The 16,294-nt window shown below is 45.9% G+C and overlaps 1 protein-coding gene across 4 annotated transcripts in view; it reads left to right on the top strand.

Annotated features, from left to right (window-relative positions):
• Positions 1-218: 218 nt before the first annotated feature.
• DDI2 (DDI proteasomal shuttling factor 2) overlaps positions 219-16,294 on the top strand; it is a 46,359-nt gene continuing 30,283 nt past the window's right edge. Inside the window, exons 1-4 of one of the 4 annotated variants that reach the window (XM_086715763.1) lie at positions 220-599; positions 8,479-8,608; positions 11,737-11,973; positions 13,798-13,924. In XM_086715763.1, coding sequence (XP_086571889.1) covers positions 462-599; positions 8,479-8,608; positions 11,737-11,973; positions 13,798-13,924 — 632 coding nt within the window. In that variant the 5' untranslated portion in view covers positions 220-461. Of the gene's footprint in view, positions 600-8,478; positions 8,609-11,736; positions 11,974-13,797; positions 13,925-16,294 lie in introns of all 4 variants that reach the window. The other 3 variants (XM_086715767.1, XM_086715768.1, XM_086715764.1) reach the window with 3 other exon arrangements.

Below are 16,294 nucleotides of genomic sequence, written 5' to 3' on the forward strand. Positions count from 1 at the left end.
AGTTGGTACATTTTTGATTCTCCTCGCTCCTTTCCTTCTCTCTCCCTTTCTCGCCCTGCCTCCTCCCTCTCTCTTCCCCAGCCCCTCCAATCCTCTCCCAGCTGCCCGCCTCCCTCTTCCCGGCCCGCCCCTTCGCCGCGTCGCGACGGCAGAGAGGGCCAGGCGGGCTTTACGGCAGCCGCGTTGCGGCGGGGCGGGGCGCCGGGCGGCTGGCGCGCTTGGCGGCAGCGGTGGGAGGCAGGCCGGCAGGCAGGCAGACGGAGTCGCAGGCGGGTGGCGGCGGCCGTGCTTGGTAGTGAGGGCGGGAGGGAGTGAGTCACTGAGCGTGTGTGAGGGAGGGAAGGAGCAAGCGGGCGAGCGAGCAGCCCGCGCCGTCCGCCCGCAGCACCAGCCAGGCCCCGCCGCCGCCCCGCAGCCCAGCGCCGAGGCCGGGCCGAGCCGAGCTGGGTCGGGCCCGGGCCATGCTGCTCACCGTGTACTGTGTGCGGAGGGACCTCTCCGAGGTGACCTTTTCCCTCCAGGTCGACGCCGACTTCGAGCTGCACAACTTCCGCGCGCTGTGCGAGCTCGAGTCCGGCATCCCCGCAGCCGAGAGCCAGGTACGCCGGGCAGCGAGCGGGGTCTCTCACTCCGGGGCTGACCCTCCTGCCTTGGGGTCTCACGCCCTCCCTTTGCTGCTGGTGGGGAATTGGGGGTGGGGGAGCAGGATGGCCTCTCCCAGCTCGCCCCCGCGTCCGGGAGGGAGCTGGGATCGGTAGCTGCCCCCACACACTCCGAGCGTGGGGTGGGGTGCCATGGGAGGGAGCGGAGAACCTGACCGCAGACGCACCCACTGCAGCCCGAGGGGCGCGTGGACTGTTGGGCGGCCCGCCCCACCTTCTGGCTCTTCGGCCCCTTCTCCCCTAATAATCCCGAGTTTGGGGTATTGTGGACCTAAGAAGAAGCTCCAGGTCTGCAAGAGTTCATACATTCTACTTCCCCAACCAGAAATACCAGTTTGGATCGCTGTGGTAGGTTGGTGTTCATCTGGTTTTCTGGACAGAGCTCCTGCTTAAGCAGCCGTAATTTACCTTTAAATGTAGAGATCTGCACTCCTAGTGAAGGAAAAAGTTTGAGACTTGCCTTACCTTGTTTTGAGGCATTTGGAAATGCCCTGTACCTTCTTCCCTACCGCATGGCATTTCTGATTAAATTCTCTTAAAAAAAAAAAAAAAAGGTAGTTATTCGTTCATTTCAAGCTGTTTGTTTCTCTGGTTTCTTCGCTGGTAGTAGGCCAGAATCCTTCTTTATTTCAGGCCACAATTGAGAGTTTGGGTGGGTTCAAAGTTCAGAGCTTTATGAGGATATTTTCGTAAAAATGGCCTGGTATCTTCTCAGTGTGATTTGCTTGCTTGTTTCATTTCCCTACCATGCTGGAAGGAAATTCAGCTGCTCTTACATTTATTTGAAACGAGCAACATAATTTATTCTCAGAATGCCCTGAGCTGCCACCAAACAGAATCGGTGACGATAACTCTGGCCTTTACAGGAAAACATTTAAATCTCGACTTGATAAGTGGACCGTGGAGGACATGGTCTAAACGTTGAGAAAATTATAGAAGTCCTCCAGGGCCCCAGAATGTAAATCGTGATTTTCTACTGCAGTTATGAAATACTTCCAAAAACTATTGCCCAACTGCAGCGTGTTCTGCCCTTTATTGTGATAAACAGATGCGTCAATATTTTGTTCAGAAGTGAGTATGATTCCTTTACACGATGTGAACTTTAGAACCTTGGCATAAAGCTGAATATCAAGAAAGAATAGGTTTCAGGATGCAAAGTGTCACATACGCAGACTGAAGCTGCAGAAGCTACAAAGAAATCGGTAAAAGGAAATTTTTGCAAATGTTTTCTAAAAACTGAGGAGCCAGTTCCTGCCCATGAATCCCTCACGTGAAAAACTAGGGAAGGACAGTTTAAGTAGGGAAGTAAACACAATTCTGAAATTTTTGAAGGTGGCATTTTCAGTTGCTCTCTACCCTCCGGTTCTGTTACCCTGGTTATAATCACCAGCTGGCGGGGGAATAAAAAATGAAAATGTAAGTTGGTCTCATCGTTATTTGGGCTTGGGAGAAGATGAAAAGTGGCATTGCCTCTCTTCCTGCCCTTTTTGAGACGGGCTGTAACAAATTTAAAGGAAGAGACCGATGGAAAAGACCGTTGGTTGTATGGTCCAGGCAGGCACAGTCCTCTGTTTGCTCAGGATGTTAGGAGTACCTCACTAATTGAACAGTTAGGCTAACTCCACAAATTCTTTCTTATTCATTAGGTCACCATTTGGGCATTTACTTCCTCCCAAGCCAAATTAGCATATGGAAGCCTGGGCTCCAACTTCTGTGAAGCCTGTATTACCCAGCTGTAAACAGCTCCCCTGTTTCAAGTTTGTTCCGTTGGCTCCATTGTAACCTAACACAGTGTCTATTTTAAGATGTCTGGTGGTCGGTTGTCTTTTCAGTTGCTTGCCTTGCCCATGAGGCAGGAACAGGATCCACCCTAGACACACACTTGAGTCATTTCCGTTCGCCAGATCATAACGGTAAACATCATTATAGTTTTACCTACAAATACATCACTTACTTGAGGCCCCCACTCCCACTGCTTCACCGCCCAGCTTCTCCCATGTTACTCCTCTTCCTCTCCTAGTCCTCCTGCTCTGCCTCATTCTTGTTTACCTTCTCTGTCCTCTTCCTTCACCTCCATTTCTAAAGGGAGTTTCTTCTTTTTCTTTTCTTTTCTTTCTTTCTTTCTTTCTTTCTGTCTGTCTGTCTGTCTGTCTTTCTGTCTGTCTGTCTTTCTGTCTGTCTGTCTGTCTGTCTGTCTTTCTTTCTTTCTTTCTGTCTGTCTTTCTAAGGTTCCTGGCTGTTCTTTCCTGTCACGGTGTGTCCAAACCACGGATCTCCAAACTTTTTCAGTCAGGTTTCCCTTTGCGTACAGTGTTTTGGAACATACATCTTTGCGATACATATGATAAATTATAAACATGAACTAATGTTATATGCATTATATATATGCGCACATATGTATAGAATAACCGTAAACATCAATGAGTGAAGTAATAACCTTATGTCCATTATAAACAACCATAGGATAGCGTTTAAGGAAGGATGAACTAAAATAAATGGACATGAAAATGCTAATATTTTTCTATTTCCACATCTTTAAAGAACTGTTTCGCATGCCTGCCCCACATTGGGGATCACTGGTTTAGAATTCACACTTTCACATCAGCATCAGTCGTGCATAAGTATGCACTTGGAAAAGACGTTACTTTTTAACAGCTCTAGTCTGATTATAGTAGTTATAATGTGATGATAACAAATTTAGAATAGAAACTATCTCTACTTGTACATGTGATTAAAGCTGGGCATGTTCCATCTCTTAATACAAGTGTGGGCTTGGAAGCCGGTCATGGCTCTGTTTGATGCTTTGATGCAGAACTTGGCTGGGCAGACTTCAAAGAATTATCAGAACTTAGCTTCACTTTAAATTAATGTCTTTGTATTTTTGAAACATCATTATAATTTACCCCTGTAGGTGGCATGTGGTAAAAACGTGTGCAGAATGTGTAAGGACTCTCAAAAGGCGTGTGTAAATGCCAAGTAATAGCAGTAACTGTATGATCCTGGGAAAGCAGCTCTGTACACAGCATGATTTGTCGCTTGTAAAACACTATTTTAAAGCAGTGGAAACTGAAATTTTCTATTGTAGCTGGTTTTGACATACTTATTTTTGCAGGTAATTTTCGTGAATTTTTTTTCTGATAAATACTGCATATTCGTTTTAGAGAATTTGTAACTTCTAGGAAAAGGTAGAGAGAAAAAGTTATTACCATATCACCGCAAAACAACTGCAGTTTACTTCTTAGTGTATCTTTTTCCTTAAGCTTTCTTCCTTTTCTGTGGTTACAATGTAACTTTTAAACATGATGCCCTGAACTGTACCAACAGTTTCAACTTTCTTTGTTCGGTCAAAGCTACATTGTCAGCATTTTTCCCTGACATTTCAAGTTCTTCAAATTTATAATTTTAATGGGCATGTAATACAGATGTACCGCAGTTTATTTAAAAATTTGCCTATTGCTGGGCGTTTGAATTGGGGGAATCGGAAGCAGTTATTAGTAGCATTTCCATGGATATCTGTATTTAAGGCTTCGTCCCCATTTCTGATTGTTTTCTCAGGATGTATTCTTAGCTATGGAATTGCCAGGTCTTTTGAAAGGCTTTTAGTAACTGTTGCCATATTGTTTTCCAGAAGGGTTGGAAGAGTCAAGCTGTGGCATGAGATGTATATGTAGATCACTTGGCATATAGTAGGTTTTCAATTAATGATAGATAGTATTAGGGAGTCATTCAGATGTGAGTCCAAAGATTCTGTGGCCAGTTGATGGTCCTTACTGCTAGAAATGTATTGTTACGATTTCTGTTGATTGAAGACAAGAAGGCATTTGACCTCATGCTTAATGATGGAGTTGTTGGTCTTGGAGTTGTTTTAGTCTATTGTTAAATGTTGATTAAGCTTAGAATTTGGTCTCTAGGGTGCTGCCTCTGGAGTAAGCACTAGCAGTGTGCCAGTTTCGCAGCTTGAGACTTGTAGATGTGTAAATTGTCCTGTTGTGTGTCCTCATAACTGGCAAAACCAGAATTTTTAGCTTTGCGGCCTTTGAGTTGGATATTATGGTGGAAAGCATCACCAATGCCTTACCGAAACTCTTTGTTTTGACTGGTGGAAATGTGAAACCATTGGTCTGATGGTACACTCTTGTTGAGCTGGAGACTCATTCAGATTTCTTATAGGACTTTAGCTATACAATAATTGTCTTTCTTAGACTCTTAAGCCTGTTTTAACAAAAAGAAGTCGGTTCTTTGTGGCAGTTATAATTTCAGCTAAGCTTTTGTTTATTTCATTTGCGTCCTTGGACTAAAATGGAATACGCCTGCTGCTTTGTCAGAGTGAAGAATGTTTTGCTCCTCACCCACATTCTTCAGTCTAGTATTTTTAGGAAATGGGGCAAGATAGCAATGTTCCACATGCCATGTATGTGTTTGGTGGTAGTTATTACCAGGATCTTAAACTTTTATTGTTAGATCAGGCTGTCTTTATTTTAAAAAGTTTTTTTTTTTTTTTAATGTTTATTTATTTTGGGGGGAGAGAGAGAGAGACAGAACACGAGCAGAGGAGGGGCAGAGAGAGAGAAACACAGAATCCGAAGCAGGCTCCAGTCTGGGCGGTCAGCACAGAGCCTGACGTGGGGGCTCGAACTTACCAACCCTGAGATCATGACCGGAGCCGAAGTTGGACACTTAACTGACTGAGCCACTCAGGCGCCCCCAGGCTGTCTTTATTTAAAAAAAAACAAAAACAAAAAAAAAACATTTTCAGCGTCTGCTGAGGAAAGACTATGTCCACTGAACATCGTGGAGTTTTTACGTGGAAGTCCTGAGTGAGGAGCCGCCAGTGGTCCTTCCTCATGTTGAGGACACATTGATACGCTGAGCGGTGCACAGGGTTTTGGTTCCCCTGGTGAGCATAGGCCCTCAGTGGTGACAGATGGCTTAATAGCTCTTGTTCAGGTCACCAGCTAATTGAGCTGGCCGCATTGGACTTCAGTTTGGGAAAGTTGTATGTGGTCCTTAGGGAAGATCTCCCCCTCTTGGAGTCAGGCAGGTGTTCCAATCCTAGTTCTATTCTTTTTCCTTTTTTTATTTTCTTATTTTTTTCTTTCTTTATTTTTTGGCACAAAATAGATGGTTTTATCAAAGCACAGGGATAGGACCTGGGGGCAGAAAAAGCTGCCCTAGTTATCTTCTTAATAGCTGTGTAGTCTCAGGTCACCGCACTGTTTCCCTGTCCGCAACATGGGATGAATAGTGCCCACCTAGAAATGAGAGGGCGTAGGATGAGGCGGGAGAATGTGGGAACCCGTTCTGATACAAGTGCAAGCCGTGGTTGTGTCTGCTGTGTCTTCATATGGCCCTTCAGGTAGCACTGCCAGCTTGAAGACAAGTCTGCTGCCGGATAGGAGCATTTTGATGCTCTGCGTTTGATTCCCTGTTGTAGATAAATGTTCTTCTATAAGTACAGTTAAAATGTGTCAACCAATTGTATCTCTGCATGTACTGATGGTTGAGTTTCTGAACCTGGAAAATTAAGGAGCGGGCCGTGGACCACTCAGTACCTTTGTTGTAAGGTGGCTTCGCTGTGTTGAGGCCACCTTGTGAGAGCCGCCTGCGTGGCATTTCTGTTGTCATGCCTCCTCTTGCTTGGTGCACACCTCAGCTGGGACACTTGTCCCTTCAGATTTATGGTAGTTTTCCCAACAATTCCACAAGTTACCATACGGCTCGCGGGTTGTATTGCAAACAGTCTGTGTTGATTCTGTTGTACTTTCGCCACGCGATATGTGGTTACGTGAGGGAGAATAGCAGAGTGTGAGTGGATCGATGCAGTGACAGTCCAGTGGACTGCTGGAACATGTTTTAACTTTGCAGGTTGAGGGTAAGAACCAACGATACGTTTTCTAATGCTGTATAGAACTTAGGAAGTGTAATCGGCCCTATGAGCTCTGAGTCCATTTTTTTGTGCACCCCCAGAAGTATTTGGCTTTGGAAATTCGGTTTCCTGTTCTATTTCTCATGCCAGTGTAGATTCTGAGAGCAGATATGACAGATCATTTTTCCCAGCAGAAATCTGTATTTTTCAGGTTGCGTGTCAGGCAGTCTTCCTGCAAGAGCTGTGAGGACATGTGAGGAAGCACTGTAAAATGGTAGTGTAGCAGACCGACCTGGAAGGGACAGCTGTAGCGATTATCTAACCCCAACTGCTTGCTTGACAAACGGAAATGTGAAGCCAGGACCAGCGGAGGCACGCGGCCACTGTCAGAGCCAGGACAGGACTCAGGTTCCTCGGCTTGCACGTGGCCTGGTGCACAGCAAATCTTTTGAAAGAAAACCTTTCAAAGCCTGAGTTTATTCTGAATACCCCGCTGCAGTATGTAATGGTGCAGGATAGGTTTTATGTTCCTTTGTGGTTAAACTGTAGTGTGCCCTTTCTCCGTTTTTTTCCTACAGCACAGTGTTTCACCTGCTTTTATGCTCTCAGGTTTTTTCAGTGTTTGATTGCACATCAAAAAATGTTTTTATTAGTAGTACATCCCTGATCCAGTAGAAGAGAAGGAAGAATGCAGAACAGGCAGTATTTGGAAAACTTTTAGACTTGCCAGCTTGCAAGATCATTTAAAAATGGATACATTGGGATGTCATATACAGCTTGGTGTCTGTAATTGACAAGACTGTATCCCATACTGGAAAGTTGCTAAGAGAGTAAACGTTAAAAGTTCTTGTCACAAGAGGGGCGCCTGGGTGGCGCAGTCGGTTAAGCGTCCGACTTCAGCCAGGTCACGATCTCGCGGTCCGTGAGTTCGAGCCCCGCGTCGGGCTCTGGGCTGATGGCTCAGAGCCTGGAGCCTGTTTCCGATTCTGTGTCTCCCTCTCTCTCTGCCCCTCCCCCGTTCATGCTCTGTCTCTCTCTGTCCCAAAAATAAATAAACTTTGAAAAAAAAAAAAAAAAAAAAAGTTCTTGTCACAAGAAAAAAAAAAAAGACATTTGAGCTACGCAAACAAAACAAATTCCTGTCCTCAGGTAGCTTCCATTTTAGTGGAACAGAAAGACAATAAAGAAACAGATATTTAAGGAGCTCCTGGGTGGCTCAGTCGGTTAAGCGTCCAACTTTGGCTCAGGTCATGATCTCATGGCTTGTGAGTTCAAGCCCCGTGTGGGGCTGTGTGCTGACAGCTCAGAGCCTGGAGCCTGCTTCAAATTCTGTGTCTCTGTCTCCCTCCCTCCCTCCCTCCCTCCCTCCCTGTCTCTCTCTTTCTCTCTTTCTCCCTCTCCCCCCACCTTGCTCTGTTTCTCAAAAATAAACAGTAAAAAGAAATAGATACTTAATATGAGAGGGTTTTTAAATAGGGTGATTAGTGAAGGGCTCTGGAAAGGTTATATTTGATCAGAGACTTTAATAAAGAGTGGCTGGGAGGGCGTCTGGCTGGCTCAGTTGGTAGAGCATGTAATTCTTGATCCTGAGTTCAGGCCCCATGTTAGGCATAGAGCTTACTTAAAAAAGAAATAGCTGGGGAAAGAACATCCTTCAGGTAGAGAGAAGAGCAAGTGAAACAGTCCCAAGGGGGAAATTGATCACATTATTTAGGGAGCAGCAATTACGGTATGAAATGAAGTCAGAGGGGGAGCCAGGGACCAAATTGTTGGACTAGCAGGTAACGGGAAGGATTTAGGCTTTTATTCCAGGTGTGATGGGAAACCATTGGAGGGTTTTGAGCAGGCTGGGACTGACATCTGGTGAAAAGGGACACTGTACGTAGTCTTCCTGCTTTGTTCCATGTTATTTCTCAGTGCTTCATATGGTGAACTCTTTTCTGGTTGTAGATCGTCTATGCTGAAAGACCCCTCACAGACAACCACAGATCGCTGGCTTCCTACGGCTTGAAAGATGGGGATGTCGTGATTTTACGACAGAAGGAGAATGCAGACCCTCGACCTCCAGTGCAGTTCCCAAGTAAGACATCCCTGACACAGGCATCAGGAGACAGCATAATGCAGTGGGTCAGAGCTGTGGACTAGCTTCGGGTTCAGACTGCGGGGTACAGAGTCTGCCCCTTGGTTGCTCTGTATCCTTGGCTGGGTTGACTTCCCTATGGCCGTTTTCTTAGCTGTGAGAATAGCGCAGCCTTCAGCCTGCCCTCGATAAATGCTCGCTTCTGTTGTGATCGATGAGAACTGTATCCTGGGGAAGGACTTAAGAGGCCATCTATGCCCGTGATTCCTGACTGACTTTTGCTGCTTCGTGTCTGGCCCTCAGCTAGCAGGCCTGTGTGGAACATTTTACAGTCAGCCAGGCACTTGCATGCACATTGCACAGGATCACGGTTGTAGGGGCAGAGATTCCTCTTTCTAATTTGTTATCGTTATTAGACAAAGCTCCGGTTTTAAGTAATGTCTTCAGTGTTACATAGCTAATAAGTGAAGGCATGGGAACTAAAACGTGGTACTTTTCCCATTGTACTGAGCTTTATGAACATTAGGCAGCCGGACCACCAGATTCTGCTCCTTGCCCACCAGCCGTGTTAATCATGTGAAAGGAAACTTACCTGTCTCGGTGTTCTATCAGGAATAGGGGTTTATAGTCTGGAATCTGTGCTTTGGGATTTAGAACGTTTCTGTGTCCCTGAAATAAATACTCACAGTTGCATGGCTGAGAGCATGTGTGCATTTGATAGGGAGAGGGTTAGTAGCTTTCTCTGGATACTCAGAGGGGTTCACGATCTACAAAAAGTGGCCAGGGTTCTGATGTGGAACCTTTAATGAAATGTAATAGTGTTTTCCATTCCCTGCTGTCTTCAGGTGGATTTGTTAAATACTGTTTAGTCTCTAGGTCAGTGGGTTTAAAGTTTGTGGTTCCAGCTGATGAGTGTCTGGGTGATGATGACACATGCCAGCTTAGAACACAGTGCATCCATTCAGCCCGAAACTGGGGCTGTAAGAGACCATCAAGCACTGTTCCTCCCAGATCGGGATTACATTAGTCCCTTGGGTCTACTGTTAAACTTTAGAAAGAGTTGTGACTTGAACATGTCAGTCAAAAAAAAACCAAAACAAATCTTCCTTTGGTTAATTTGGTGAAATTGTTAGTTCTGGAGAATTGCTGGTTTTTTTTTTTTTTTCCTGTACTGTCGCATGTAGACAAGAGAGCCAGTCTGTGGGGGAAGGGAGCAGATCTAGTCGTTCAGGTAAACAAGTTTTTCAGAATTACCCTGAAGCGAATGGACTCTCAAGATAAGTGTTACCATGGTTAAAGATAAAAACTTCTTACCCTGCAGAGAAGGCCCACCCATATATGTGTTGCTGGTTGGTATGGATTAACTCCCTCATGCGCATGTGTGTATACACACACACACACACACACACACACACACACACACACACAAGCTGCCAGCTGAGGTCTGTTGGAAGGAAGTGGCTAGTTGAACCCATGCTAAAGAGGCAGAAAATGATATTTGAGTTTAAGGATTCCCTTCTTCTAGGGGCGCCTGGGTGGCTTAGTCGGTTAAGCAACCGACTTCAGCTCAGGTCATGATCTCACAGGTCATGGGTTCGAGCCCCGCGTGGGGCTCTGTGCTGACAGCTCAGAGCCTGGCACCTGCTTCGGATTCTGTGTCTCCCTCTCTCTCTCCGCCCCTCTCCTGCTTGTGCACGCGCGCGCTCTCTCTCTCTCTCTCTCTCTCTCTCTCTCAAAAGTAAATAAGCATTAAGGAAAAAAAAAAGGATTCCCTTCTAGTTGATTTCCCAACAGCTTCAGGATAGCCTCAGCTTGAAACAGGAGTGACCATCAGGCACATTTTTGGGATTGAGGAGATACACATTCGCCCAGTTCTAGCCCCTAATTCTGTCTCTGCTCTACCTTTTTTTTTTTAAGGTAAAGCTCCTTTTCTAAGTAACCGTTTTGTTGAGATATCATTCGTATACCATACAGTTCACTCATGTAAGGGGTGCAGTTCGTTTTTAGTCTATTCCCAGTTGTGCAGCCATCACCACAATCAATCGTAGCACATTTTTATCACCTTATAAAGAAACTGGACCTATTAGCAGTCATTCCCCATCTGCCTCCAAGCCTTCTAGCCCTAGGCAACCGTCAGTCTACTTTCTGTGTCTGTATTTTCCTATTCTGGACATTTCATAGAAATGGAATCCTATAATACGTGGGTCCTTTGTGTAAGGCTCCCTTTTATTTTCCTTTCATTTTAATAAGGTCAGCTCAGCCTGGATTATAGAACCCAGGAGTTGTAGCCTCTAAATCTGTTCTATCTTTTGGTGACCTCAGCACCGAAAACCTGAGCAAGTTCCTTTTCTTCTGTTTGTCTCTCCTGTAAAACGATTACACCTGCTAGCTCCCTGGGGGTGTGAGAGGAGTTAGCCGTGGTGCGCAGATGAAAGTGTAAGTTCCAAGAACGAGTATGTTTAGCAGAGACTTGTAGAATTTTCTAAAATTTATGCAGTTCACTTGGTTTGTATAGTATTCTTTACCCCAGGTGTCTGGGCCCTTTGAGAAATGTCAAAACAAACTAGGGTTTTTCTCGAGAATTACATCCAGATTTATGTGGTTATGTTTATTAAGACTAGCTTTAATTTTTAAAAAATACAAGTAAGTAGGGGCTCCTGGGTGGCTAAGTCAGTTAAGCGTTCGACTTCAGCTCAGGTCATGATCTCGCAGTTCGTGGGTTCGAGCCCCGCGTTGGGCTCGGCTGACGGCCCGGAGCCTGGAGCCTGCTTGGGATTCTGTGTCTCCCTCTCTGCCCCTCCTCCGCTCACGCTCTGTCTCTATCTCTCAAAAATCAATACACGTTAAAAAAAAATACAAGTAAGTAAAAACTTGTTATGTCTTCTGGGATATTGTAGAAGCCAAAAATCTAAGGTCATTACCATTGACTGCACCCCTTTTCTGTTCTTGGTTGTGGGTTCACTCAGACTGCAGTCTCTATATTCAGTCAGCGTGAGAGAGCGCCGAGGAAGGGTCAGATGTCTGCAATTACCATTTACCGTATACCGTTCACCAGCAAATGTCCCGCTGTGCCCTTCAAATGCTTGTGTGTCACTGGAAGTAAACTCTGAACCGATTTTCCCCAACAGACTTGCCCCGCATAGACTTCCGTAGTATAGCCGTGCCTGGCACGTCAGGCTCCCGGCAGCGCCGGCCACCAGGAGCACAGCAGTCCCACTCATCTCCCGGAGACATAGCTTCATCTCCTCAGGGCTTGGACAATCCAGCCTTGCTCCGAGACATGTTGCTGGCCAACCCCCATGAGCTGTCCTTGCTGAAGGAGCGCAATCCACCCCTGGCGGACGCTCTGCTCAGTGGAGACCTTGGTAAGCTTATCGACGTGGAAGACTGGCGAGTGGACCTGAGGGGAAGTAGTGGTGTCTCGGCAAATTTGGAGAAACTCCAGCAACGGGGGTGTTCAGCCCGCCAGGTCACGTGGTCTCTCGAGCACCCCAGTTGCTCTCTGAGAGGTAAAGTGATGCTGATGCCAAAGGCGGAGTTGAGTGGCGGTCGTGGTCCAATTTTGCAACAGCACAGAGTTCGGAAATCCAGCTTGACCAGCCTCCTCCACTGACGGTTTTTTGTTCCCCCAAATTATTTTCACGGTGCATAACCTAGGGACTGGTATTCTAACCTGTTCGGTGGGAGCCTCAGTTGAAGAGAGCACCAGTAAGCCAGCTGATGCCGGGTGAAATGCTCTTAGGGACAGAAAACCTGTCTGGTGCCATCAGCCCGTACGGCAAAACGGAGCCCTCTGACTCTCACCCACCCCGAGATTAACGATAGTCGGTTGTCGCCAATAGCTTGTTGCTGTGTTTGAGCCATTCTTGAGCTAAACAGAATGTTTGTTTTTAGTCAGCTCGATGAATAAAGTTTTTCTCTGTAAATTTCTCCAGTTTTACTCCTGGGTTTATGCAACTGTGCTGATTACATTTTAAAGCGTAACAGATGCTCAATAGCTCATTCTTCAGCTGACCCTTTTTTAAACTGAGGTAATAATTACCTAACAGAAATGCGCAGGTTTTAAGTATACAGTTCATTGAGTTTTGGCAAAGTCCTGGAGCCGCCACCCTAGTCAAGATGATAGAATATTTTTCTCGCTCCCGAATTCCAGTATGTCCTCTGCTGGTCAGTTTCCGCCCCTTATGGGCTACTGCCGTTCTGAAAATCGTGTTTTCAGTCTCCGGGTTAATGGAATCACACAGTATGTCCTCTCTCATGTCGGGCTTCTTTTGTCAGCTTAATGTGGTTTAGGTTCCTTCATGTTGTGTGTATTGATAGTTCGTATGACCGTTATCTTGGTGTCTTTAATTTCTTCCGCAATATATCTAATCGCCAAAGACCGTGATGATGGCACGTAGAACTTGATACATTTAAATACACCCTCATTTAAGAAACAGCGAGACTCAGGCGGTTCTTGTGACATCCATTTTACAGCAAAAGCAGTATTTTCTCTTTGCTCATTTTCCCGCCTGTTACTCACGAGGTCCTGTAGGTGGACTGACAATAGTTTGCATGTAACGTCCCTGGTCTAAGCAGGGGGTATTCTCAAGGGAGTGGCAGGAAAAGCGGGGCTGTAGTGCCCTGTGGGTCTTGTAGTCGTCTCTCATCGAAGCGTAGCTGACACACGGCGCTGGCGGTAGAGTCACGGGGGCACAACACGGTGATTCGTCATGCCCACGCCTTGTGCTGTGCCGCTGCAGGTGTGGCTGCCCTCCGTCCCCATGCAGGGCTGCGACGGCACCACCGACTCCATGCCCTGTGGTCGCGCTCTGTTTTAGTTCTGCGTAATAGGTTAATGAGGGCAGCGGGGAGGAGAGGAGTGGGGTCATTCATCTGCCACACAGATGGCTGTTTCTGCGGATTTAAATTGAAATGCTGTTACCTCTGAGTAGAAACAGTGTGACGGATAATTTCTTACCGGAATAAATGACTTTTGAAAATACTTTATTTCTTGACACTGAATTTAGGGGACGTAGTCTTGCCTCAGAAATAGCAAGTAAATGTAATTGCCCATTTAAAATAATTCTTAGGCATCCTTTCTGCATCTTTTTATAGTTGTATTTTGAGAAACGATTTGATCTGGAAAAGTACTAACAGAGAATGGAAATAGCGTGGTACTCAAGATGTCCCCCTTGTTGTTTTTGTAGAGAAATTTTCTAGGGTCCTGGAGGGACAGCAGCAGGACCGAGCCCGGAGAGAGCAAGAAAGGATTCGTCTCTTTTCTGCCGACCCTTTTGATCTTGAAGCTCAGGCAAAAATAGAGGAAGATATAAGGTAATGACCCTTTACCTAAAGAGCAAGCTTTAGAGAATCCAGATTTCCCAAATGACAGGTGACCTGGTATCAGTCGGGCATCTACTTTGAGGCAGCGTCCTTGTTTTGTATGTGAGATAGTAATTTCAGCCTTTTAGGTCACTCTCCTCTTCGGTTCTCCTCATGTGTGGATTTAACGTTACAAAGTACGGGTACCTAACTTGGGGACTTTAATGAAGACTCCCGGACTAGCCTGCGGTGCATCATTAGAACAACCCCATCAACCTGGGGTCGATGACCCCAGGACTGCGCACAAGCTCCAGTTCGGTGAGACTGTTAGGCTGTCTGTACAGGCTGATTGGAATCTCAGTCCTTACACATAATACACGAGCCCTAATTAAACCCAGGCTTGAGCATGATTGGATTAGAGAGCCCTGTACGGATGGGCCCTTGTAGTCCTGGGTCTGTTTTCCTTCTGCAGTTCTTGAGCTGGCCTCCGTGGATAAACAGACTGCCAGACACATTTCCAGCTCCAGTTTCCCTAATGCTGTGGCTCGCACCTGGGCTAAGGTAGCATCACATAGGAAGCTTTAAAAATGCAAATGGCTTGTGCTCTGTTCCCCAGTCAGCCAGATGGATCAGCATCATAAGAGGTGGGGCCAGAGCAGGTATAATGATGCTAATGCCAACCTCAGTCACATCATGAGTCACAAGAACGATGCTGGTCAGTGGTCAGTCCGTTAGAATGAAAGCACAGCTCCCCCCCCACCCCCATGTCGTGTTTGTTGCGAACGGTGAAGGCTTTAGCACAGTAGTCCCTCACCTTACCCGTGGTTAATTGCAGTCCAGGAGCAGGTACATCAGAAGGTCAGTAGTAGCCCAACAGTGTCACAAGGCCTGTGTCATTCGCCTCAGTTCATCTTATTACGTGGGCATTTTAGCATCTCCCATCATCACAAGAAGGGTGAGTACAGTACAGTAAGGTATTTTGAAAGAGACCACGTTCACATAACATTTGCCACAGAGTATTGTTCTGTTTTATTACTGTTGCTTATCTCTTACTGGGCCTCACTGATAAATTAAGCTTTATCATAGGTGTGTATATATAGAAGAAAACATAGTATGTATAGGGTTCAGTACTGTCTGTGTTTTCAGGCATCTGCTGGGGGTCATGGAATGTATCCCTTGCAGATAAGGGGGAACCACTGCATAGCTAAGAAGAACTGTGTTCTTTGTCATAATCTTTGGTTACTTGGATGAAGCCTGACTTGGTCATTACATTATACTGTCAGCTTAGAAGTCAGATAATGGTTATTTTATCTTTTATTTCTCTGACTACATTTGAAATCAGGGACATTTAAATTGTATGCCGGAATCAGTTGCTAGCCCTTAGCCATTCACTTGTGTTCTTGTTGATTAAGTGTCCCCATTAATTGCATCAGTATATTAGTATATGAATATTTTGGGGGTAAAAACAAAAACAAAAACATCTCACTAATTAAATCTACCCAGAGAAATAGGGAGAAATTTGTGTTCTCTGAACTTGACCACATTGCAGTTGTAAGGGAACCTGACATAATTCTCAAGAATAGATGTGTTCAGGGGCTCACTCAGTTGAATGTCCAACTCTTGATTTCAGCTCAGGTCATGATCCCAGGGTCATGGGATTGAGCTCCGTGTCAGTCTCCGTGCTGAGCACAGAGCCTGCTTGGGACAGTCTCTCTCTCTTTCTCTGTCTGTCTCTCTCTCTCTTTCTCTGTCTCTCTGTCTCTCTCTCTCTCTCTCTCTCTCTTTCTCCTTCTCTCCTTCTCCCACCCTCCCTCTCTCCCTGCCCCTACTTTGCCCTCCCCCCTGCGGCCACACTTTCTCTGTCTCTCTCTTTCTCAAGTGAAGGATTATGGACCAGAAATGTCTCACGTAAGAGATGTAAAGTCTCCCCCGTAGAGTGATGAGAGAGAAATGAGAATCCACATGTGGTGCGTGTGGTCTTGCGTGCTCGCTCGCTCTCTAAAAAAAAAAAAAAAAAAAAAAAAGATGTGTTCCATCCAGAAGCAGGAGTGGTGGGTGGGTGGGAGGGTATCGTAGCCGAACCCTGACCCTGCACTGTTGGCAGAGTAGCCATGAGATGAGGCATATTTGTGTAGCTCGAGGGGGGCCCGGGGAGGTTAAGGAAATGGGAAAACGCGTACAGTCTTTTCAAGAAGACCTTGTGCCTCTGAAGAGACTCCGAATAGCCAAAGCAACCGGTATTATCTCAGAAGATTTTTTGCTGAAATTTATCTTGGTTGGAGTCAACGCAAGGTCAGGAATATACAACTAATTTTAGTTCGTCTCTAAATTTAATAATGTGACAAAAGAGAAAAGCTGTGTAGTTCTGTCAGGTGCCTTTTG

The sequence above is a fragment of the Puma concolor genome, chromosome C1 (genome assembly GCF_028749965.1).
Source record: "Puma concolor isolate L17-30 chromosome C1, mPumCon1.1.hap2, whole genome shotgun sequence".
Taxonomy (NCBI): Eukaryota; Metazoa; Chordata; class Mammalia; order Carnivora; family Felidae; genus Puma; species Puma concolor.